Source organism: Canis aureus, chromosome 24 (genome assembly GCF_053574225.1).
Source record: "Canis aureus isolate CA01 chromosome 24, VMU_Caureus_v.1.0, whole genome shotgun sequence".
NCBI classification, from domain to species: Eukaryota; Metazoa; Chordata; class Mammalia; order Carnivora; family Canidae; genus Canis; species Canis aureus.
In genome coordinates, this window is record NC_135634.1 from 49699306 (window position 1) to 49722946 (window position 23641).

At 51.4% G+C, this 23641-nt stretch overlaps 1 protein-coding gene across 6 annotated transcripts in view; it reads left to right on the top strand.

Moving 5' to 3' along the window:
- The window catches only part of SCLY (selenocysteine lyase), a 38585-nt gene extending 15908 nt beyond the window's left edge, over positions 1-22677 (top strand). For 4 of the 6 annotated variants that reach the window (XM_077869420.1, XM_077869421.1, XM_077869425.1 and 1 more), the window contains 10 exons: positions 583-763; positions 6089-6142; positions 7175-7302; positions 7578-7742; positions 8586-8692; positions 15469-15505; positions 18073-18156; positions 19033-19135; positions 20105-20180; positions 21712-22677. In XM_077869420.1, the coding sequence (XP_077725546.1) occupies positions 583-763; positions 6089-6142; positions 7175-7302; positions 7578-7742; positions 8586-8692; positions 15469-15505; positions 18073-18156; positions 19033-19135; positions 20105-20180; positions 21712-21865 (1089 nt within the window). In that variant the 3' untranslated portion in view covers positions 21866-22677. The remainder of the gene's footprint in view (positions 1-582; positions 764-6088; positions 6143-7174; positions 7303-7577; positions 7743-8585; positions 8693-15468; positions 15506-18072; positions 18157-19032; positions 19136-20104; positions 20181-21711) is intronic. The other 2 variants (XM_077869422.1, XM_077869423.1) reach the window with 1 other exon arrangement.
- Positions 22678-23641: the final 964 nt, after the last annotated feature.

Consider the following 23641-nt stretch of genomic DNA (forward strand, 5'->3'; position numbering starts at 1 on the left):
GCAAGTCTGTTTGTATTTGAGATCTTTTTATCTCTGCACATAAAGTGTTTCCTTGGTGTTTGTACCTTGGTATCTGTTGAACAGTGTTGCCTGACTTGTTTAACCAGTCCCCTTATTGGTAGACCCTGAAGGGCTTCCCAAGGTCAAGCTGTTACAAACCGTGCTGCACCTAATAAGTGGCCCGTCTGTACATCATTTTGCTTCTGTGGAAGTGCAGTGGTGGGATCAAGTCCAAGGGTCAGAGGGCTTATGTCAAATGGCCCTTAATATGGCAAATTATACTCCAATCAGTAGGGGGTACTTAGGCAAAACATTCTTTTTTGATAGATTTATGAAATGTAAAAATTCATAACATTGCTTAATAAGACAGGTATAATTGACAGCAAATGAATTCTGACATTTTGGAAAGTCTGAAACCCCAAGTCTTTGTTATTGGGCAATCAAAAGGTGCGGCTCAGAAGTTGAATTTCTTTGGGACCATTTTGTCCTCTTTAATCATTAGCCACGAGGAAAATGAAGTCAGAGAAACTGCCGCTGTGGCTGTAGCTCAAGTATTATAAATGCCCTTTCTGTTCTCTGCAGTCCAACAACTTAGTGATCCACTCGGTGGTGAAACATTTCCATCTAACACATGCATCAGAGGGGACCCGGGCCGAGCCGAGCGGCCCCCTGGCGGGGGCCGTACCCCACCTTATCACCTGCACCGTGGAACACGACTCCATCCGCCTGCCCCTGGAGCACCTGCTGGAGGAGCAAGTGGCTGGTGAGTGACCAGCCTGGCTGAGTTCCCACAGGGCAGCTCCACTTGCCCCCACTAACCGATTCCCAGGGTAGGAAGCCGCTCCAGCCCAGGTGAATCATTTACCCTCCACACACGGCCTCCCTGGCTGTCCTACTCGGGCGCAGGTCCTACTCGAACCAGCCAGTTCCCACGTGGCAGCCAGTCAGCGCTGCCACCTTCTCCCTCAGGGAAAACATGGGCAGTCAACATGTAGATCTGGGCTCGTCTGCATCCATCAGCTGAACAGTATTTCAGATTTGTGCATGTGATAGAGACACACATTGTTCATCTGTTTGTTTGTTTTAAAGATTTATTTATTTACTCATGAGAGACAGAGAGAGAGAGGCAGAGACATAGGCCGAGGGAGAAGCAGGCTCCCTGTGGGGAGCCCGATGTGGGACTCGATCCGAGGACCCCAGGATCATTCCCTGAGCCGAAGGCAGATGCTCAACCACTGAGCCATCCAGGCATCCCTTCATTGGTTTTTAATGATTGAACCCTGGCAAGAACAAGGGTCAAATAGACATCATCAGCTTTGGGGGATAAACACAGGAATAAATGTGCTCTCACTGTACGATTTCACCCCCACATAAGAGGGAGGCCTCGCCGGGGGCTCAGGGGCACAGGCTCATGGGGAGGGGAGGCACTCAGGAGTGCAGGCTCACCAGGGTCTGAGGGGTGCAGGCTCACCCAGCTGGGGGGCTCAGGGGCACAGGTCCACCAGGGGGCTGAGGGCTCAGTCAACTGTAGCCAGCAGGGCAGCGGCTCTGACCTTCCGCTCTTCCTGTGCTGTGGAGTCTCAAGACACAGGGCACAGATCACAGACTTTTGAAAACTATGAGCCCTTTTCCTCCCCAAGACAGCTGAGGTGCATGCTTTCCTTTAAACAAAGTCACTTTCCTCTCAGCCTCTCTAATCTGCCTGGAAATCTGAAGGTGAATCAAGGGCAAGTATTTTTATCATAAAGATAAAGGACTGTAGCACAGTACTCTGACTATGAAAGTTGTTTTTTTTTTTTCAAATAATTTATTTGAGACAGAGATCATGAATGGGGAGGGAGGGAGAAGCAGACCCCCCACTGAGCAGGGAGCCCATGGGGGGGACTCGACCCCAGGACCACAGGATCATGGCCTGAGCCCCCCAGGCGCCCCAACTATGAAGCTTTTCTATTGCTTTTTCTGTTTGCCTACTCCAGGGTTTTTCTCTCTCTGGTCTGACCTAGATGCACTACTTTAACTGAAAAAAAAAAAAAATAGATCAAGTCTGACCTTCTTATTTCAGCTCTTGTTCCTTTCCAACCTGTTGCTTTTTCCCCCCTCTCTTACTTTCTGTACTTACAGGGAAGAGCGACACATCCTTCTTAGTTGCTATTGCATTGACCCTCCTGCTTAAATTACACAGATTTTTACAAAGTACAGACACCCAGGCTGTGGAAATAATTTAAACCCTTTAGAAAGGGATAAAGTACAGAGTGAAGGTTTTTCCCCTGGTGTACCCCAAGTCCGGCTTCTCAAGGCAACCGCTCTTTACTTTTGCCTGAGTTCTTCTGGTGCTTAGCATCATCATTTTAATTACTTCCTACTCAATCACGTGCAAACGTAAGCTCCATTTCTTGGTTGATCAACTTAAGAGTCTGTCGGTTGACTCCCTGATGTAGAATGAGGACTTGGATGGTCCCCTGACCCCTCCCCCGTTCCCTGGTCAAGGCGGCTTTGTGGAGACGTAATTCACACACTGTTCAGCTCAGCCATCTGAAGCGTTCACGCTGTTTGGTGGCCCTTAGTTTATTCACCAAGCCGTGCAGCCATCACCATAATCAGAACATCTCATCACCCCCCACAACCTTGTGCCCATCCACTGCAATTCTCCATTTGCCCCACTCCTGGCAACCGCGAATCCCTGTCCTGTCTCTGTTGCCCTATTTCCTAGGACTTTCTCATGAATGGAATCATAGAATATGTGATCTTTTTGACTGATTTCTTTCAACTAGCATGTTTTCAAGGTCATTCATGATGTAGCATATACCGGTACTTAATTTCTTTTATGGATTTATAATCATTTTATGTGAATTCCAGTTTATATAAAAAGTATTCACATTATTTATCCATTCATCAGTTGATGAACATCTGATATTACAAATAATGCCATTATGAACATTTGTGTACAAGTTCTTGTATGGATGTATGTTTTCTCTTGGATTTATACCTAGGAGAGGAATAGGTGGGTCATATAGTAACTCTGTTTAGCCCTTTGAGGTGACCTTCATATTCCAAAGTCGCTGCACCCTTTTATGTTTCCGCCAGCAAGGCACGAGCGTTCCAACTTCTCTGTATCCTTGACAACATTTGTGAGTGTCTGTACCTCTCATTATGGCTGTTCCAGTGGGTGGGAAGTGGCATCTCCTGGTTTTGATCTGCATTTCCCTGATGGCCGATGATATTGGGCATCCTTTCATGTGTTTACTAAAAAGACAAGTAATCCTGTCCAGGGCTGCCTTTCTTTTGCTCTCCTTTGAGTCTTGTAATGGATACATGAGCTCTGCCCTTCTCTTGTTGGCCCCTACCCTGTCCCCGGCAGCCCTCCCAGGCCTGCCATCCTCTCTTGGGCATGTGCTGCTCTTTCTCAGTGACAGCCGGTGCTTCTGCCACCCACTCACTGGGTATGTGGTGGGGGTGCTAGGTCATCACACCCAGCCCCTGCCTGCCTCCACAGTCGCCACTCCACGCTCCATGCTGTGCACGCTGGACATGGATGATCACCAGATCCTTTCACACTTTTCACCTTTTACTATTCTGAGTGTTTGTTTCCTACTCCTATTAATCTAATGCCATCATCTTTCTGTATTCTGGGAATTCCTCAAAATTCCTTGTCCACAAGTGATATCCCTAGTTTAGAAAATAACTCTTCTCTCATTTCAGTGGGTCCTTGAGAAAGTAGGTGCATTTGTCTCATACCGTTTTGAACCAAATCTTGATTTAGTCACCCTCACTTATTATCTGTCTCCAATAATGAGATTATAAGAGCTTGGAACAGTGCCTACAACACAGTAGGTCCTTAATGAATGTTCGCTCAAGGTTGAGCGAGTGAAGGTTGAGTATTTGGTACATTAAGGTGTTCTCATGAAGATGGATGAGTAGGAAGATCCTAGGATCACCTCGCCCCTTGGATACATCCAGATAACATCCATATCAGTGTAAATAACCCAAAAAATGACCTGAAGCCTGGCAGAACAAATTCTCCACAGCTAAATGTAGAGAAGAGGCCACATCAAAGAGGGTAGGAAGGGTGGAAACATGGTTGGAAGCCAGATGCACCCATGAGACTGCACATGGGGGGCAGGACACCATGGGTGCACAGAAGGAAGAGGAGCAGACCCCATCCAGGAACCGCAGGTGTGGGGAACCTGCACAGGGAAGACAAATCCCCATACATCTCCGTGTTGGCTTTGGAAACCAGAGGGGCCTAACTTCATGGGTTCTTATGATCAGTGAGGCTTAACACCTGGAACTTGGAAAACTTAATGGGCTTGGCTCTGGCAGAGCTGGGAGACCAAGAAGAAACTGGCCCCACCCTTACAGAGACAGTACAACCAACAGCCCCATGGAGATACAGCATAGAAACAGCAGTTTGATAAATACCTTGGGTATAGAGGAAGGAGATTTATTTACTAATCTCAGAGCATGTGCTAGAGGGGCAGGGTATCCTTGGGAGACTTCTCCAAAAACAAAGGAGCTAGCGGGTGCCATCTCCCTTCTCCACTCCACAGCCTAGGTACATGGACACCCGTGGGAACCAGTGCGGTGCAACACTCCACCTAGCTTGTAACAGTGTGCCCCACCCCACACTCTTCTGTGGACCCACACCCTCCATCCTGGCCTGGGCAGTTTTCCTAGGCAGGTGCAGGTCCGTTCCTACAGGGGACTGGCATGGACCTTGCTGGTACTGCATGTCCCACCCACTAACAACACAGGGACCAAATCCTGCCTACAACAGGCAAAGACAGCCATTGCAGACAACTACACTGAAGGCAAATGCCACAACAGTAGAGTGCACGCAACACACATAGGCAGACACCCCTAAAGCTCTGGGTTCTGTGAACAGGGAACATTGCACAGCAGGGCGCTATAGGACCTTGTCTTCATAAGGCCACTACTTTCAAGAGCAGGAGATGTAGCTGACTTTTCTAACACATAGAAACAGACACAGAGTTAGAAAAATTCAGAAGACAGAAGAGTATGTCTGAAATGAAACAGAATAGAACCCAGAAATAAACCCTTAATGATATGGCCAATTAATTTTCAACAAAGCAGAAAAGACTAGCCAATGGGAAAAAGACAGTTTCTTCAATGAATGGCACTGGGAAAAACAGGACAGCTACATGCAAAAGAATGACACTGGACCACTTTCTTACACTGTATGCAAAATTAAACTCAAAGAGAATTGCGGACCTAAATGTAGGACCCGAAACCATAAAAATCCTAAAAGAGAGAGCAGTCAGTAATTTATTGACATTGGCATTGCAGCTTCTTTCAAGATATGTCTACTGAGGCAAAGGAAAACAAAATCAAAGTAAACTATTGGGAATAGATCAAAATTTAAAGCTTTTACACAGCGAAGGAAACAATCAACAAAACAAAAAGACAACCTACTGAATGGGAGGAGATATTTGCAATAATATCCGAAGTATATAAAGAACTCAGACAACTCAACACCAAAAAATCAAATATCCAATTAAAAAGTGAACATTCTCTAAAGAAGAAGCCAGATGGCCAACAGGCACATAAAAAGATGCTCAACATCACTTATCATCAGGGAAATGCAAACCAAATCTACAATGAGATCACCTCATACCTGTCAGAAAAGCTAAAATCAAAAATACAAGAAACAACAAGTATTGGCAAGGATGTGGAGAAAAAGGAACCCTCATGCACTGTTGGTGGGAATGCAAACTAGTGTAGCCACTGTGGAAACAGTATGAAGGTTCCTTTAAAAATTAAAAATAGAGGGGATCCCTGGGTGGCGCAGCAGTTTGGCGCCTGCCTTTGGCCCAGGGCGCGATCCCGGAGACCCAGGATCGAATCCCACGTCAGGCTTCCGGTGCATGGAGCCTGCTTCTCCCTCTGCCTGTGTCTCTGCCTCTCTCTCTCTCTCTCTCTCTGTGTGACTATCATAAATAAAAAAAATAAAAAATAAATTAAAAATAGAATTACATATGATCCTGTAGTCATACTCCTGGGTATTTACCCAGAGTATGAAAATACTAACTTGAAAAGTTATATGCTGTGTTTTTTGCGGCATTGTTTACAGTAGCAAAGACATGGAAGCAACCCAAGTGCCCACTGATAGATGGAAGAAAACAGGGTACGTATATACAATGGAATACCTCGGCCAAGGAAAGAATGAAATCTTGCTTTTTGCAACAACCTGTATAGATCTAGAGAGTATAATGCCAAGTAAAATAAGTCAGAGAAAGACAAATACCATATGGTTTCATTCATTTGTGCAGTTAAGAAAACAAGCAAATTTAAAAAGAGACAAACAAAAAACAGACTTAACTCTAGAGAACACACTGATGGTCACCAGAGGGCAGGTGAGTGGGGGGGAGGATGGAAGAAAGAGGAGATGGGGAGTATGTTTACTGTGATGAGCAGTGGGTAGTGGATAGGAGTGTTGAATCACTATATTGTAGACCTGAAACTACTATAACACCACATATTAATTATACGGGAATTAAAAAAATTTTTTTTTGTTTTTTAAAGATTTAATTTATTCATGGCAGAGAGAGAGAGAGAGAGAGAGAGAGAAGTAGGCTCCGTGCAGGGAACCCAACGTGGGACTCGATCCCGGGTCTCCAGGATCACACCCCAGGCTGAAGGTGGCGCTAAACCGCTGAGCCACCGGGGCTGCCCTAAAAAAAATTTTTTTAAGGATGTTCTCATGAACTAAGAGTATATTACCCCCTCATGGGCCCCTCATCAGCAAAAAACAAACTCAGCAACTGGAGCTGCATTAATGGATCACTCATGTTGGCTGAGCCCGTGTGCTGGGATGATAGGTGATTTATATTCCTTAGTTTTCTGAATTTTTACAATAAATTATTTTTTAAGATTTTATTTATATATTTATTCATTAGAGACACACGGGGTGGGGGGCAGAGACACAGGCAGAGGGAAGGCTTCATGCAGGGAGTCCAACGTGGGACTCAATCCTTGGTCTCCAGTGTCAGGCCCTGGGCTGAAGGTGGCGCTAAACCGCTGAGCCACCCGGGCTGCCCATAAATTACTTTTTTAATGTGGAAAATACTTTTGTTAAGCTATATCTATATATCTAAATGAGCTTTCCAAAAAGGTTGTTCTATAAGAGTAACCTTGGTACATGTGTTTTTTTCCTCAGCGGTCACCTTTGTGCCAGTGTCCAAGGTGAATGGGCAGGTGGAAGTCGAGGACATCCTGGCAGCTGTCCGCCCAGCCACCTGCCTTGTGACTATTATGCTGGCCAATAACGAGACTGGCGTCATCATGGTGAGTTATTTATCCTTTTAAGAAAATGTAATGAGGAATGAAGGGGGCCCAGGCCCTACTTGATATTCTCATGTGTCTCACCTGGGGCCTCTTCTTTTTCTTCATCATCTTCTTCCTCCTCCTCTTCTTCTTCCTCCTCTTCCTCCTCTTCTTCCTCTTCTTCTTCCTCCTCTTCCTCTCCTTTGCCTGTCCTCATTAATGACTCCTTATTTCTTTCATTCAGTTTTCATGAAATCAAAGCAGCATACTCAACTGTTTATTTTTCCCTACTGCAGCCCATCTCTGAAATCAGTCAGCGAATTAAAGCCCTGAACCAGAAGCGTGCTGCTTCTGGGCTGCCGGTCATTCTGCTGCACACAGACGCTGCGCAGGCCCTGGGGAAACAGCGCGTGGATGTGGAGGACCTGGGCGTGGACTTGCTGACCATCGTGGGGCACAAGGTGTGTACACAGAGCCCTCCTTCCCTCCGGGGGCTCAAGGCTCCCATAGAGCAGAGCCCATCCATTGGTCATCGATTTGTTGTCCAGTAGGGCAGCTTGAAGAAGGGGTGGCCAGGCAGGGTCATGTGGGGGCATGGGGGCCTCAGGTGAGACCTAAGGCAATGGCTTCAGCCAGATACTGCATGTCCTCCGCCGTGGGCAGAGAGTGCCTGCAGACACCTCGTCAGCCCTCTTGTAACCCCCTCACCCAAGAATGGAAGATGTGAGATTCAAGATGTTGCTTTCCCTAACTTGATTTAAAGTGCAGCTCCTGAATGCAAAGGTTTGGCTTTAGCAGCTTTCTCTTTAAGGTGGAAGAGAGGAAACATTAGTAGTGAAGACCCTTCTGAGACTTGACTCATCCTTCTGGCAGCTGATTAGAACATGAAACATTTTTAGTCCTCTGTTTTGAAGCATGGTGCTCAGCTAGTTTCCAAAGGAGTATGTGTGCTGACCTGACACTGTGGCACTTGATGGTTTTAGCTAAATGTCAGTTTGAAAACCTGGAGTCAAACCCAGGAAAAACCCTTGGCAATCTCTAGCGCCAGCCCCTCTCCTTTTACAAATCCTGTTCTGCGATGTGCAGTTAAGCTTTGGTGCCACTGGGCTGGGGACAAGAGTCCAGGCTCTGCCCTGTACCCCCAGGCTTCTGTGACTCTGACGTGTCCAGAGTGGTGACAGGTAGCACAACTGTGGGGCCCTTACAGTACAGAGTATTTCTCTGTGTGCTCTAAGCACTCAGCATGCTGACAGAGTAGGAACTCAGGAGGCTCTTTTAAATAAATGATGGACTTTTTGTTTCAGTTCTATGGTCCCAGGATTGGAGCACTTTACATCCGAGGGCTTGGTGAACTTACTCCTCTGTACCCTATGCTGTTTGGAGGTGGACAAGAACGGAATTTCAGGCCAGGGTAAGGTAGAAGGTTAATGAAGTTTCTGACCTACTGGCCTCTTGTTGATCTATAGAGCAGTAACTTTTCTTTGTTTCTTGGGAGAACTTTAATAGCACATTCCACATCATTACTGAGTCAGAATTCGCTCTACTGATGGGTTCTGCAGATTCATAGATCTTCAGTCTCTATGGAGAGGATTCAAAGCTGGAGCCTTCCTGGATGAGATGTGCTGCCATTCTCATGATTGTGGGATGCGCAGGGTTGCACAGAAGCACCTGGCTTTCTTTCTGATAGCTCCTGTGTCCCTGTGATATACAGTGGTACTTTAACCAGGGAATGAGGTGATATCAAGATCACACCTTTTATTAGAAATTCTAACAAGAGGGAGAAACAGGAACAACATGGTAGTGGGTTCCCTGGCTTTTATTTTACCTCATTTATGCCTGACTTAGAGCTGATGAAGCCTGCAACTCAGAAACACCAATGAGGACAGAAAAAAATCTCCAACCAAAGCCAACTCTCTGCAGACAGTGGGCCAAAAATAGGACAGCCTAGCAAGACAGAGAACTTTTAGTTCAGCTTTTACTCCAGCCAATCACCACATGGTAAAATGCTGCCATCCCAACCCATGCCAGCAAAGGCAGAGTAGAGAGCCCAGACTTCCACCTGCACAGCCTGTAACAAGACATCCCCATACCCACACCAGGTGTGTCATAAAGGGCCTAGTAGGGATCCAGGACTTCCATCTCGGCCAGCCAGTAACAAGGAACCCTTACAGTGGTGTCAATGAAGACCACATGAGCTTCCACATACATCTTTACTGAGAAGGTGTGTCCTCCCCTTGGGTGTCCACACAGGCTGAGTAGGGAACCTAGATTCCTACCTCCACCTGGCAGCAACAAGCTGGCATACTCCTTCCCCTGCTAGAACAGTGTCAAAACAAGCCAGCTAAAACAGAAAGGTTAAGTAACATCCAGACTCTCATAACATAATATGGAAATGTCCAGGTTTCAATTGAAAAGCACTCATCGTATCAAGAACCAAGAAGATCTTAAACTGAATAAAAAGAGACAATAGATTCCAGCACTGACACTGAGATGACAAAAATGTCAGAATTATTTGACAAAGATTGTAAGGCAGACGCAAGAAAAATGCTCCAATTATGAACACACCTGAAACAAATGAAAGTGTCAGCAAAGACAAAGAAGATAGAAAGAAGAACTAAGTGGAAATTTTAGAACTAAAAACTGCAGCAACTCAGTGGATGGGCTCAGCAGCAGAATAAAGGCAACAGAGGAAAGAATCCGTGAATAGAAAGAGAACAATAGAATTACCTAATCTAAACAACAGGGAAGAATTAGACTGGGCAGAAAATTGAACCACACCTCAGGGACCTTGTTTGACCATAACAGAAGATCTAACAATCATTTCATTGATATCTCAGGAAGAGAGGAGAAAGGGTGAGATGAAAAAGAACTTGAAGAAATAATGGCTGAAAATTTCCCAAATTTGGCAAGAAACATGAACCTACAGTTTCAAGAACCTGAACAAACCCCAAGCAGGATAAACCAAAAGAAATCCATGGAGACCAGAAGGAAGTGATGCAATATTTTGCAAGCATTGAAAGTACTGTCAAGCCAGAATCCTATATACAGCAGAAAGAGCCTTCAGGAATAAAGAGGAAATGAAAACATTCTTGAATAAAGGAATCCTTAACAGAATTTGTCACCAGAAGACCAATGCTAAAAATGACTAAAGGAAGTTCTTTAAACAGAAAAGCAACAGTAAAAAAAGGAAACCTGAAACATCAGAAGAAACAAAGCAGGGTAAGCAAAGTATGGGTAAATAAAATAGGCTTTTCTCTTGAGTTTCTAAATTATGTTTGATGGCTTAAGCTAAACATTATAGCACTGACGTGGTTCAAAATACATGTGGAAGAAAATGTTAAGATAACATTTTAAAAAATGACACAGGCAGAGGGAGAAGCAGACTCCATGCAGGGACCCTGACCTGGGACTTGATCCCAGAACTCCAGGATCACGCCCTGGGCCGAAGGCAGGTGCTAAACTGCTGAGCCACCTGGAATCCCCCCAAAATAATTTTTTAAAAGATTTTATTTGTTTTTAGGGGGAGAGAGAAAGAAAGCAGAAAGAGGGGCAGAGGGAGAGGGAGGGAGGGAATCTTCGCTTAGTGCAGAGCCCATTGAAAGGCTTGATTCCAGACTCTGAGATCATGACCCGAGCTGAAATCAAAAGTTGGGCACTCAACCAATTGATCACCCAGGTGCCCTGAAAAAACAAAAATAATTTTTAAAAAATAATTGAAACAAAGAAATAACCTTTTAAAAATATTGATAAAGCTGACCAATCTCTCACTATATTATACACCTGAAACTAATACAACACTGTATGTTAAGTATGCTGGAATTAAAAGAAAAGCTTGATTTAAAAAAATACCCCAAGAAACCTGTAGTAAGACTGACAAAGGAGAAAAGGAAAGAAGAAACAAATTGCCAATATCAAGAATGACTGCAGACGGGATGAACACTGGGTGTTATGCTATATGTTGGCAAATTGAACTCCAATAAAAAAATATACAAAAAAAAAAAAAAAAGACCCTGCAGACCCTACAGACATCAAAAGGATAATTAGAAATGCTATGAACAACCTTACACACATGAATTTGAAAATTCAGGTGAAGTGGACTATTTCATCAAAAAACAAATTACTATAACTTAACCTAATATGAGATTAGGTCATTTAGGTAACTTTAACACTATTAGGAAAAGTAAATTAGTTTTATAATTTTAAAACTCCCCCAAAAGAAATCTCCAAGCCCAGATAGTTTCACAAGAGACTTCTACCAAAGATTTAAAGAATTAACACTATTTCTATGCAGTTTCTCCTAGAAAAATAGGAGGGAATGCTTCCCCAATTCATTTTATGAATTTATACCAAAACCAGAAAGATGGTACAAAAAAATAAAACTATGGACTAAATACCTCTCATGAATTTAGATGCAGAAATCTTTAATATTAGCAAATGGAATTCAGCAACACATAAAAATAATATCTATACCATGATGAAGTGGGAGTTTGTTCCAGGGATGCAAAATCAATCAATGTAGTGTAGCATATTCAAGAAGAAAAATTGGGGTACCTGGATGGCTCAGTCAGTTTAGCGTTTGACTCTTGATCTCAGGGTTGTGAGGTCAGGCCCCATGCTGAGCCGCACACTGGGTATGGAACCTATTTAAAAAGAAGAAGAAGAAGAAATAACATCATTCAACATAGAAAAAGCATTTAATAGAATTCAATATTCATTCATTAAAAATATGACTAGAGGAGAACTTCAGCTTGAAAAGGGTATTTACCAAAAAAACTGACACCTAACATCACACTCAACAGCGAAGACCTGAACATTTTACTCCAGTGATCAGGGACAGGCTGGGGAGGTCCACTCTCACCTCTTTTTCAACAGTGCTGGAAGTTCTAGTAGGCAAGAATAGGAAATGTAAAGAAAGGAGATAGAACTGTCCCTGTTTGTAGATTACATGATTGTCTCTAGAAAATCCCGAGGAATGTTAAGAAAGATCACTGATATGTGAATTCAGCAAGAACACAGGTTACAATATAAACATACAAAAATTGATTATATTCCTATATATTGGTAATGAACATATGAACAACAAAATTAAAAATGAACAACAAAATTAATACCATTTATAATCACTCAAATACTGAGAGGAGTTGTAACCTGAAAACTAATGTGGATAAAAGAAAGCAAAGATCTAAATAAGTGGAGAGACATACTATGTTCATGGATCGGAGGACTCAGTATAGTAAAGAGGTCAGTTCTCCCCAAATTGATAAATAAACCCAATTTCTACTGAAAACTTAGCACACAGGGGCACCTGGGTGGCTTGGTCAGTTAAGCCTCTGCCTTCAACTCGGGTTATAATCCTGGGGTCCTGGGATCAAACCCCACGTCAGACTCCCTGCTTTCCCTGGAGCCTGCTTCTCCTTCTCATCCCTGCTCATACTCTCTCACTCTCTCTCAAATAAATAAATAATATTTTTAAAAAATTTAAAAGCTTACCAAGTAGACCAGTGGAACAGAACAGATACAACCAGAAGTATGCCCAAATGATTCTTGACAAAGATACAAAAGTACTTCAGTGGAAGAAAGATTCTCTTTCAACAGATGGTGCTGGAGCAATTAGACATCCTCACACAGAAGACAAACCTCAACCTAAGTCTCACCCTTGATAAAACTCGGGATACATGATGAACTTAAATGTGAAACATAAAGCAATAGAACTTTTATTGGGGGGAAAAAAACGGGAAAACCTCTTCTGGCTCTAGGCTTTGGCAAAGAGATCTTAGACTTGATACCAAAAGGGTCCATACAAAGGAACAGTGATAATTGAACTTCATCAAAATTTAAACCTTTCGCCCCACAAAAGAGGATATTAAGAGGATAAAATGACAAGCTGTGCAATAGAAGAATATATCCTCAAAGGATTAGTATCTAGAATACAATACATAAAGAACTTCCAAAATTCAACAAAAACCTCCCAAACAATTCAAACAATGGGCAAAAGACATCACACCAAAGAGGATACACGGATAGCAAGTAAGCACATGAGTAGATACTGAACATCTTTAGCTATTAGGGAAATGCTAATGAAAGCCACAATGAGGCATCACTCCACACCTACCAGAAGGGGTCACACAAAAACCAGGGACAACACTGAATGCTGTTGAAGATGCAGAGATGCTGCTTCACTCACACATGGCCGGTGGGGGGTGGAAATGGTACAACTGCTCTGGAAAACAGCTTGGCATTTTCTTTTAAAATTCAATATGCACACACCATATAACCTGGGAGTAGCACTCCCGGAACACATATCCCAGAGAAATGCAGACAGACGAAAATGCACACAAAACCCCGTATGCAAGGGTGTCTAGCAGCTTTCTTTGCAATAGCCACAAACTGTAAGCAACCCAGATGTCCTATAACGAGTGGCTGGCTTAACAAGCTGTGGCACATTGTGCCAGGGACACCGCTCAGTAATGAAAAGCACTTAACTATTGATACACGCAGCAGCCGGGAAGGAATCTCCAGAGAATTACGGTGAATGAAAAAAGCCAGTCCCCCCAGAATTATAACTATGATTCCATTTACAGGACATTCTTGAAATGACAGAAATAGAGGTGGAGAAGAGATTAGCAGTTGCCAGCGGGCCAAGGAAAGGGTGGGGCCGAAGGGAAGCAGGTCTGGTTATGAAAGGCCAACAGGAGAGGCCTTCGTGGTGGTGGAAACATTCTGTATCTTATCAGTAGCCTGTGATCTTGTACCCTAGTGTCACTGGGGGGAAGCTGAGTAACCGGTACACAGAATGTCTCTGTTATTTCTTATAAGCACATATGAATCTACATGATCCTTTTATTTAAATTTTTTTTATTTTTGAGTTTTATTTAATAGCATGAGCAGGGGGAGGGACAGAGGGAGAAGCTGACTCCCTGTTGATGTGGGGCTTGATCCCAGGACCCTGGGATCAGGACCTGAGCCAAAGGCTTAACTGACTGAGCCACCCAAGCACCCCTAAATCTACATTATCTTTTTTGAAAAGTTAAAAAAAAAAAAACGCCAAGAGGCATAACATCAGGTGCTTGGGGAGCCATAATAGTTCAGTGTATGGACTATGAGTGGGAAGCAGGGTTTGCGTGACTCCAGATGGAGGAGGCAGCAGACTGGATGCTAGGAGGGAGGGGTGGGTGGAGGCGGGACAGGCTCCAACTTCCACATAGGGTCCCGGCTCTTCCACCTGGGCAGCCCCTCCAGGTACTCCCTGGTCACAGACCTTGAGAGGTACCCTTGGTCGGGTCGTGCTGTCCGACAGCTGAGAGGTGTGAGCCCCGTAGAGGAGGTGTCATTAGGATCTCACGGTGGTCGAAGAGCTCGGGTGGAGGACAAGCTCAGACCTCCGGGTCCTCCACGCAGAGCTCCTTGCTCTTGCCTGACCACCCGCAGGTGTCAGAGCCAGTCTCTGTAGACAGAAGTGACCAATAAACTTGTCAAAGGCAGAGCTGCAGGATCACGTTACGTGTAATGCCCTGCGCTTTGTGTTCACTTATCTTGTTATCTTAGGGTCAGCAAGCAGCAGCCAGCTCCCGAGGTTTCAGAAAACTTCAACTAAAATTCAAAATTCAGAAAAGTATTCAGTGAGTGATTTGCTCTGTTTTTCCTGAAAATAGACTGAGGAGTTCTGTTTTCAGCTCGTTCTAGCTGAGCGAGAGCCACCGGTCTCCAGGGGGTCCTGCTGCCCCTTGCTTGCACGCACACAATCTCTAGTAGCAGAGGATTCATCCCTCGTGACAGTTGAGAGGCTTCAGCTGAAGGGAATCCAGTTGAGCTGAGGTCTTTGGGCCCCCGCCTGGTTCGACAGTGGGGCCCTGAGGTCTGCCGTTGGAGGAGGGCTTTCTCCTGAGTAGGAAGAAGGTCCAGACACAATTGTCACTCTGGACACCCAGCGAGTACTGCCCAAGGCGGGCCGTGTCCCCCGTGACTGGGCAGAAGCTTCGCGGGGAGGGTTTGGGGGCCTCCAGCTGCCGTCGAGGCAAGCTCATGGTACATGACTAGGAGAGAGGTGGGTGTGATTCTGTTTTTGTTTTTTGTGTTTTTTTATTCTCTTTTTGTCTGAACTCCTGACTTTCACAGATAGGATTCTGTCCTGGGGCATCCGTTACTTGCTTTGCATGGAAATAGGATTGAATCCCTTGTGTCTTACAGGACGGAGAACACCCCGATGATTGCTGGCCTTGGAAAGGTAAGCCTTGGGGAGCTCGGACAGAGCGAGCAGGTGCTTTGTCTCATGTGCTTCGGGATAACCCGAGTCTTCCTCCGGGGGAGTCTCTCCTCCCACAAGACCGCTGTGCGCCCAGCACTCCGACACCGGGTGTGGGTGTCGGGGCAGCGGTTTCCACTCAGAACCGTTCCGTGACACCAGCTGGGTGTCCTGCAGTCTAACTCAATTCTGACCCCGCCTGCCTGGACACAGTGTCAGACCCCACAGGTCAGGGGCTCAGGCTCACAGGACTGCCCCACCCGGCCCCACTTCAGGCACCAGTCGGAAGTCCCAGTTGTCACCTGTGCTTCTGCTGGCCAGCTCCGCCTGCAGTTCCCATGACCCCGCCCCGGGTTCAGTGAGTTTGCCAGATCAGCTCACGGGACTTACAGAAACACTCGTCCCAATAGATTCCAGGCTTATTGTGAAAGGACATGATAAAGGAGGGATGACCATCGGGACTGGAAGAAATACGAAATACGTAGGGCAAGGTGTGGGGCGGGGCACTACCCTCCCAGCGCCCGCACATGTTCAGCAACCAGAAGCTCTCCAAAGCCATGCTGTTGGGGGTTTTGTGGAGATTTGACCAATCACCAAGGTTTAGCCCCTCTATCCTCTCTGGAGAAGGGGGAGGGCTGGGAAATTCCCAGCTTCTCATCATGCCTTCCAGTGCCCACTCCATCCGGGAGCCCCCACAGCGTCACCGCTTTAGAACAAGACACTGCTGTCTCCCAGGAAATTCCAAGGGCTCTAGGAACTCAGCGTCAGGAACCGAAGGCCAAATACCAGAACAAGAGGTGCTCCTGGTGGTCTTATCCCTGAGGCAGTTACGGGGGTTTCGGGAGCTCAGCACTGGGCCCCGGGCAGAGACCTGTGTACTTCTGTCATCCTGCAGCCCATTCCCCCAGGGGCTTTACCGGGTGGCCGGGCCTTGGGGAGACCATGTTCACGAGCCCAATAAACGGACTGATGTTAGAAGAAGCCCCCAATTGTGTCGTCACCCCCGAGGTGTACTTTCTGAGGTCTGTGGAGTGGCCTGCAGGTGCTTAGCGCTGAACGGGAAATGCTCTCGAAGCCTCCGCTAATGTGGGAAAGGCGGCGATGTCTGTACGTAGAGACCGCCTGACAGGCCCACGGATAGCCTGGGCCGGGGCCTTCTCTCCAGCCCGAGCCCTGGCCGTCCCGCCTACAAGACGCAGCTTCCCAAAGCGATTTCTCATGACGGCAGCGCCCCGGCACACTGGCACCTTGCCTGGCTTCTGTGACCCGCCACCGCCACGGCCCGGCCGCCCTCCATGCATGCACTCGCGCCCTTCACACACTCAGCTTCCCGAGGCCCCTCCCCGGAGCAACGTCCCAGGCCATGGCCAGCTGGCCAGCGTCTGCCAGGCTTCCCGCCACCCCTTTCCCTGTGTGCTTCCTGAAGAGCACCTCCTACCCATGTCCTCTCCATTGGAACGTTCCAGCCTCCACAGGCCTGCACACCCCCCCCGCCATTCCTGACACCCAGGCTCACCGATCCTCCCTCCTCTCCCCTGGATCCCGCAGGGGAGGCCCAGCCCCGTGGGCCAGCACAGCCGCTGCTGGCCCGCCCACCAGCCAGCTCCTTTCCCCTCTGCCCCTGCCAGGCCTTCACCTCCTTGCCACTGGCCAGCCTCCCGGCACCATCTCAGCCTCCTCCGCACAACTGCTCCCTGGTGGCACTCGTCCCGGCCTGCGGCTCCACCAGCAGCCTGTGCTCAGGGCAGGTCCTGACCCTTCTTTTGAGGGACCCAGGTCCCCACCTGCTTGCTTGACATTCCCTCTGGGCCCACGTGTGCATCTCCTCCCTGGCTCCCCTCGCCCCCCACGGTGCCTCCCACCACCCAGGACCTCATTGGGAAATCTGGGAGGTGCCCACCTTGTCCTTGTCCCCTGTACCTGGCAAGCCACCAGCCAGTCCCATCTCTACAATATATCGGGGTCTGCATCTTGTGTGTCTCCGTGGCTGCGGACTCTGGGCCGGGACACCTGCCATGGTCCCTTCCATTCTCTGCACAGCATCCAGAATGACTGTTGCACATGCAAATCAGGGCATCTCACCCCCTTCTCAAAACCTCCGTGTGTCTGCACTGACCCTGCCTGTCCGAGGCCCCGGGGCCCTGTCCCCCTGGGTCACCTCCTCCAGGCATTTGCCCCTCCTGCTGCCTTGTCCCTGAGCACCTGGCTCTGCTCTGCCCCCTTCACCCTGTGTGCCCCTCGCCCTGGGGAGAGCCCGCCCCGCCTCCCTGCCTTCCTGCTCTGTGGACTGGCTGTGCCTCGGGCATCAGGAGTGCCCTATCTCCAAAGTGCCTGATAAAGTGAATTCCTGTTGAACAAGTGAGATAACTCTTCTCAAGCACTTACTGTGGCCCCAGCCACCTAGTGGTGCTCAGTAAATATTGTCTGTTCCCCATGTTCCAGGAAGAGAGCAGTTTGAAATCAGGCAGTCTCACCTCTACTCTTCAAGGGTGTCATATTCTCCTTCGTTTTATCACCATTAAACGTGTTTTCTTGCATTGTGTCCCCAGGCCGCTGAGCTGGTGACCAAGAACTGCGAGGCTTACGAGGCCCACATGAGAGATGTTCGTGACTACCTGGAGGAGCGGCTGGAGGTGAGCCTAGGGTCTGCGGTGGGGAGGTAAGGGGGGACCAGGGGGTGAGCGCGAGGTGGGGAGGGGGGCGATGATCCTGGGGTCCACGGTGGGGCAGGAGATGGGGAGGGGAGGGGTGAGCGTGGGGTGGGGAGGGGGTGATGAACCTGGGGTCCATGGTGGGGCAAGAGATGGGGAGGCGAGGGGGTGAGTGTGGGGTGGGGAGGGGGGGCGGTGAGCCTGGGGTCTGGGTTGGGGATAGTAAGGAGGTGAGCCTGGGGTCTGGTCCACAGTGGGGCAGGAGAAGAAGGGCGGTAAGCCTGGAATGATCCCTGGTGGCAGGGCCGGTGGTGGGGGGAGACGTGAGGAGGTGAGCCTGGGGTCTGGGTCGGGGGATGAGGAGGTGGGCCTGGGATGGGGGATGGGGTGGTGAGCCTGGGGTCCATGGGGATGAGGGTGGGGTCTGTCCCCTAATTCCTCGATTGAGCGGAGGGTGGGGGTTGGCGCCCCCCCCCCCCCCCCCCCCCGGCAGCAGGCAGGACAGGGGTTGATTGACTGGTGGTCCGAGGACTCTGGGGACACTCAGGGGAGAGGCTAGAAGCCTGAGTCCGGGGACCTCCCCCTCGAGCCGCCATGGGCTCGAGACCGAGTGGTGATCGTCAGGGACAGGATGGAAATGCAGCAGAGCTAGTGGCTTGATGGCCGTACTGAGGAGAGTGACGCGTATTCCAATTTTTTTTCTCCTAATTACCTTTGCTTTCCAGTCAGTCCCCGTAACGACTAATGCAGATGCTCATTGACGAACTAATTATTCTATGTGTTGAGGTTGAGATTTGGGCTCGAGGTCAAACAGCTGGGGGAGTGCGGTGTGCTCCGAATTCCTCATTGACTTTTCAGGCTGAATTTGATAAGCAGAGAATCCATCTGAACAGCCGATTTCCAGGGACCGAGCGACTCCCCAACACGTGCAACTTTTCCATCCGGGGACCCCAGCTCCAAGGTGACGAGGGTTTCCCGGCCTGCGTGTGGGGCGGTGGGCGCCGGCGGGGCGGCTGTCCCCAGGAGGCTGTGGCCGCCTGTTGCGTGGTGTGCGGGGCGCACGGGGCATCCCCAGCCTCCGTGAGCACGAGGTGCGGCGCCTGCCCGAAGCTGACAGGGAAGGAAAGGAAACAGCAGACTTGAGGCCAGGTCGTAGCTCGGCCGTTTCCGTCAGCAGGTTTGACGTGATGATTTATGGGGAGCGGGAGAGGAGAGGCGGTCAGCGTCAAGGTCTGGCTCAGGTGGGGGCACCCGAGTTCCTGCGGTAACTGCCTCCCGGCTGGACACCATCTGATTAGCGGGATCCAGAAAGTAAAACGTGGCTCCCCCACGGCGCTGGGGCTGAGTCCAGGCGGGGGCCGGCCGTGTTTCACGGAGGAGATTCCGTGTCCCCCGAGTGTGGGGTTGGCGCGGCCGCAGAGAGGTGGTGGCTCCCTGGATGTATTCAGTGAGACCCATGTTCACATAAATGAGGCAGGTTCTTCTCCCAATGAAGTCAGCGAGCGGGTTTGTTCCTTTTATCTCCGGGCTTGGGACAGAAGAGCGAGGTGCCCTCCCACTTAGTACGGGCAGCTCCCGTTGCCCCACCTCTAGAAAACACAGATGTAAGCTGAAGTGTTACCCGGACCACAGATGACACAGTAAGGCAGCTGCTGGGCGTCCTGGGCGTCTTCCTAGGCAGGTGACCGGAAATGGCACGTTCGAGGCCAGTTTAATGAGCCAGAATCGTACCTAGGAGGGACCATCTTCTCTGGATCCTGTTGCTCTGTCACTGAGATGAGAGAGGCCTCTGCCCTGGAGACACCCCCCCACCCCACCCCGCAGGTGGCACAGGGGATGGAGCCTCAGAACTTACAGCGGGGGACGAGGAGAGGTGGAGGCAGGGCCCTGCGTGCACTCTCCACCTCACACCCCTGCGGTGTCTCCCCAGGCCGCCTGGTGCTAGCGCAGTGCAGGACGCTGCTGGCCAGTGTGGGGGCCGCGTGCCACTCGGACCATGCAGATCGGTGAGTGCTCCACGCGGGGTCCGGGGTGCATCCAGCAGGCAGCCGGGCCTGGGCTTCCAGAGCTAGCCAACAGGGACGCAAGACACAACCAGAGGTTGCAGGCCCGAGGGGAGAAGGGGAAGCCCCAGCCAAAGGAGGCGTGGGAAGGAGGGGAGGAGCAGGGCGGGCTGCCTGAGCTCCCTCTGTCCTCAGAGAGGTTGTGACAGGCCAGGCTGGTTCCTGGTGGCCCCCAGGGATTACAGGCCAGGCCCCCATGGCCGAGGCAGGAGGGGAGGGTGTGGGGCCCGGGCATCCCTGGCAGTGGCCCGACCCTGGTGGAGGAGGAGCAAGGGTTCACTGTCCCCCTGCTGTGAGCGGGGGTCCTGCAGGGGTGGGTGCAGTGCCGGATAAGGCAGCCTGGGCCCCAGAGAGGGCAGAGCTGTGGTCACGGCGGGCTGTCAGGGTCTGTGGCTGGCGCCGCGGTACCCCGAGGGCTGAGGCTGGGTGGGGATGGCAGGGCCTCCTCGGGCCTCAGAGCTCCGCAGGCTGCCCGAGGGCGGGTGAGGCCAGGAGCCGGCATGTGGCACCAGAGTGGCGGTCAGGAGCCGTGAGGCCGGGGCCAGGCTGGAGTGCAGGAGGGTACAGTGCCCGTGGCCGCCGCTCACGGAGGGCTGAGTGGCCCGTTTCCCAGACGGGGAAGCCCAGGCACGTGCGGTCTGGAGTCTTAACAGCCACAAGATGAGGGAGAGGGGAGGAGAGGCTGAGGAGGGGACAGATGTCCAGTGTGGCCCTGTTGGCGGGGGGGGTGGGGTGGGGGGTGGAGGCAGACACTCAGGGCTCTCGTGGGAGGCGGGGGCGCCCCTCTGGGATAGGAAGTGAGGCCACGCACTGGGGGAGGGCCGGGGCCCAGGAGCTGCGGCCATGTCACTCTCGCCTGCACTGCAGGGGCCTCTGGCACAGACCCTCGGGAACCAGAGGTGGTGACAGTCCCCTCCGCCCAGTCCTGGGCTCCGGGGGGCGTTTATCAGGACGGCTGTTAGGAGCTCTGTCGTGACAGCGACCTCTGCTGTGCTGCTCCCCCCACCCTGGGCCTGTGTTGGGGGCGAGGGCACATGAGCAGTGAGCCCCGGGGGGAGGGCAGGGCTCCCGAGCTGCCCCGCGGTGGCTTCACGGAGCCTGGTGTGCGCGGAGCCCGGCGCCCGGCGCAGGTGCTGTGGCAAACAGACAAGTGCCAGGTGCGCCTCCGCCTCCCGTGTGAGCCGCGCACCTCCTCCTCCTGGTCACTCCGTGTGACAGGCCTCGGCCTCGCCGACACGGTCCCGGCGGTCTTGCCAGGCCCTCGTGGGGCCGGGGCAGGGGCCGCACCAGAGTCGGAGCTGACACGGGGGCCCCTGCGGACGGTGGCCCAGGGGTGTTTGGCAGAGCTGGAGGGTCTCCGGAGCCCCAGCTGGGGAGCTGGCCCGGAGCAGAGGGGGCGGGGTCCCTTCCCCACCCCCAGGGAGCTCGAGGGCCTTTCCTGGCCGGCAGCTGAGCGGCCCCCTCGCCCCTGCAGGCCATCCCCGGTGCTGCTGAGCTGTGGCATCCCCTTCGACGTGGCCCGGAACGCACTCCGGCTCAGCGTGGGCCGCAGCACCACCAGGGCCGACGTGGACGTCGTCGTGCGGGACCTGAAGCAGGCCGTGGCGCGGCTGGAGGGCCAGGCCTAGCGCCAAGGGCGCCTCACGGAAGGCCTTCCGAGGGCTGCGCCAGGATGGCTCTCTTCTTGAGTTGCCCGAGTCTCAGTTTTGTACCCGCAAGTGCTTAGAGGGCCGGGTGGGGGGCGGTCACCGCTGCCCGTGGCGCAGGTTGGAGTGCCGAGTCAGTGTCCCCCCGGGAAGTGGGGTGACCTGCTGTGTGTGCCACCCTCCCGGAAGGTGGCGTTTTTATCCTGAAGACAAAATGCTACCGTTGACAAATGACTGTCAGCTGCTGCCATGGAAATAGGAAACCTGACTTTGCTGCCACCGTGGCCCCCCGCCTGCCCGTGTGCTGCGTGCTCTTGCTCCCCGCCCTTCTCAAGCCCTTCCTCGGCCGGGGGCCACTGAGGTCACGAGGTCAGGCCCCCGCTCCCTGCTCCGCGCCCCCCTCCCAGGGCCGTCCTCGCTCAGCCTGCCCCGGCCACCTAGAGCCACCAGGCCCCGCCCGCCTTTTCCTTTTGGTCAGACTCAGGGCTCCGGCTCGGCCGTGGAGTCACGGGCGGCTGGGCGTAGGGGACACCGGGTCGTCCCTGCGGCAGGAGATCACCTCACCCCTGACCCCGCTGGCGTCACGATGTCCACAGACGGATTCCCCCGTCTTCACGAGTGCTCTGTGGCGTTCTGATCCACCTCGGATGGAGACACGTACCATAGGAATGATTTCTTAACTGCCGAACATTTTTCATGTGTGGTTTTAAGTGCAAAGAACTACATGGTGATGTTGAGGAAATGATCGTCAGAAATGAAATGAACTAATAAAATATTCCAGGGCTGGTCTTAGACGTTTTATGGTTTCTCTAGCGGATGCTTCTCTGGGGGTCACCGATGTGCCTGGGCTGGCCGCAGAGGTGGCGTCGGAGGGTGTGTAGTGACCCCAATTTAATCGCTGTGCGATTAGGCTTCACCTTAAGAAATTCAGCCTGAGACCGTGTCTCTGGGACTCCCTAGACAGTGGGTCCGTGAAGGCGGCATCCTGCTGCTTCCAGGCAGAGGCCATGCCGATCCCCGGGTGCCCCGCCCTACTGAAGAGAACAGTCTGGGGAAAGATGTGGGGCAGCCTTGAAGACCCGGAGACCCTCACTGGCCTCGGTGGCCTCCCGTCCACCACTCGGGCCCCAAGCCCACGGCTGGCTCGGCCGAGCACCTGCCACCCAGAGGCTTACGGAGCCTCCGAGGCCTGGGCCAGCTGAGGGCCGGGACCCAGCACAGGTCTCCAGGAGGCAGGTGGGCCCTGGGCTCCCGGGGTGGAGGCCTAGCCATAGCTCCGGCCCGCGTGGTGGTCAGTTCCCCCAGGAGGGCCTCCCCGGAGTCTCGGGGGACCTCCCCCTGGGGCCAGCACAGCCTCGGGGCTCCTGCCCCAACAAGAGGAAGCAGATGGAAGGATGCTGGTAACCGTAACACCCACCAGTTGCGGGCAGTCCCTCTCGGGATGAGACAGCACGTCCCTTGGTGCTTGCTCCGATGCAGCCACGGGCACGGCAGCACCTGCCAGCCAGTGCCCAGCCCTGACCCGAACCCAGCGCGGACCCTCCCCCGGGCCCGGGCCCTCTGCCACCGCAGCTCTGGGCCCGGCAGGAGTGGCTGGGGTAGGACTTCGAGGCCCAGTCCCCGGGGCCCGCCCCGTCCCCCCCTGCCGCCTCCCATCTGCCCTGAGCGCCGCTTATCGGGTAACCGGAGCCGGGAGGCGCGTCCACGCCTGAAACAGGAAGCCCGGGCCCGTGCGTGCGCCACGACAGCCACCGGGCG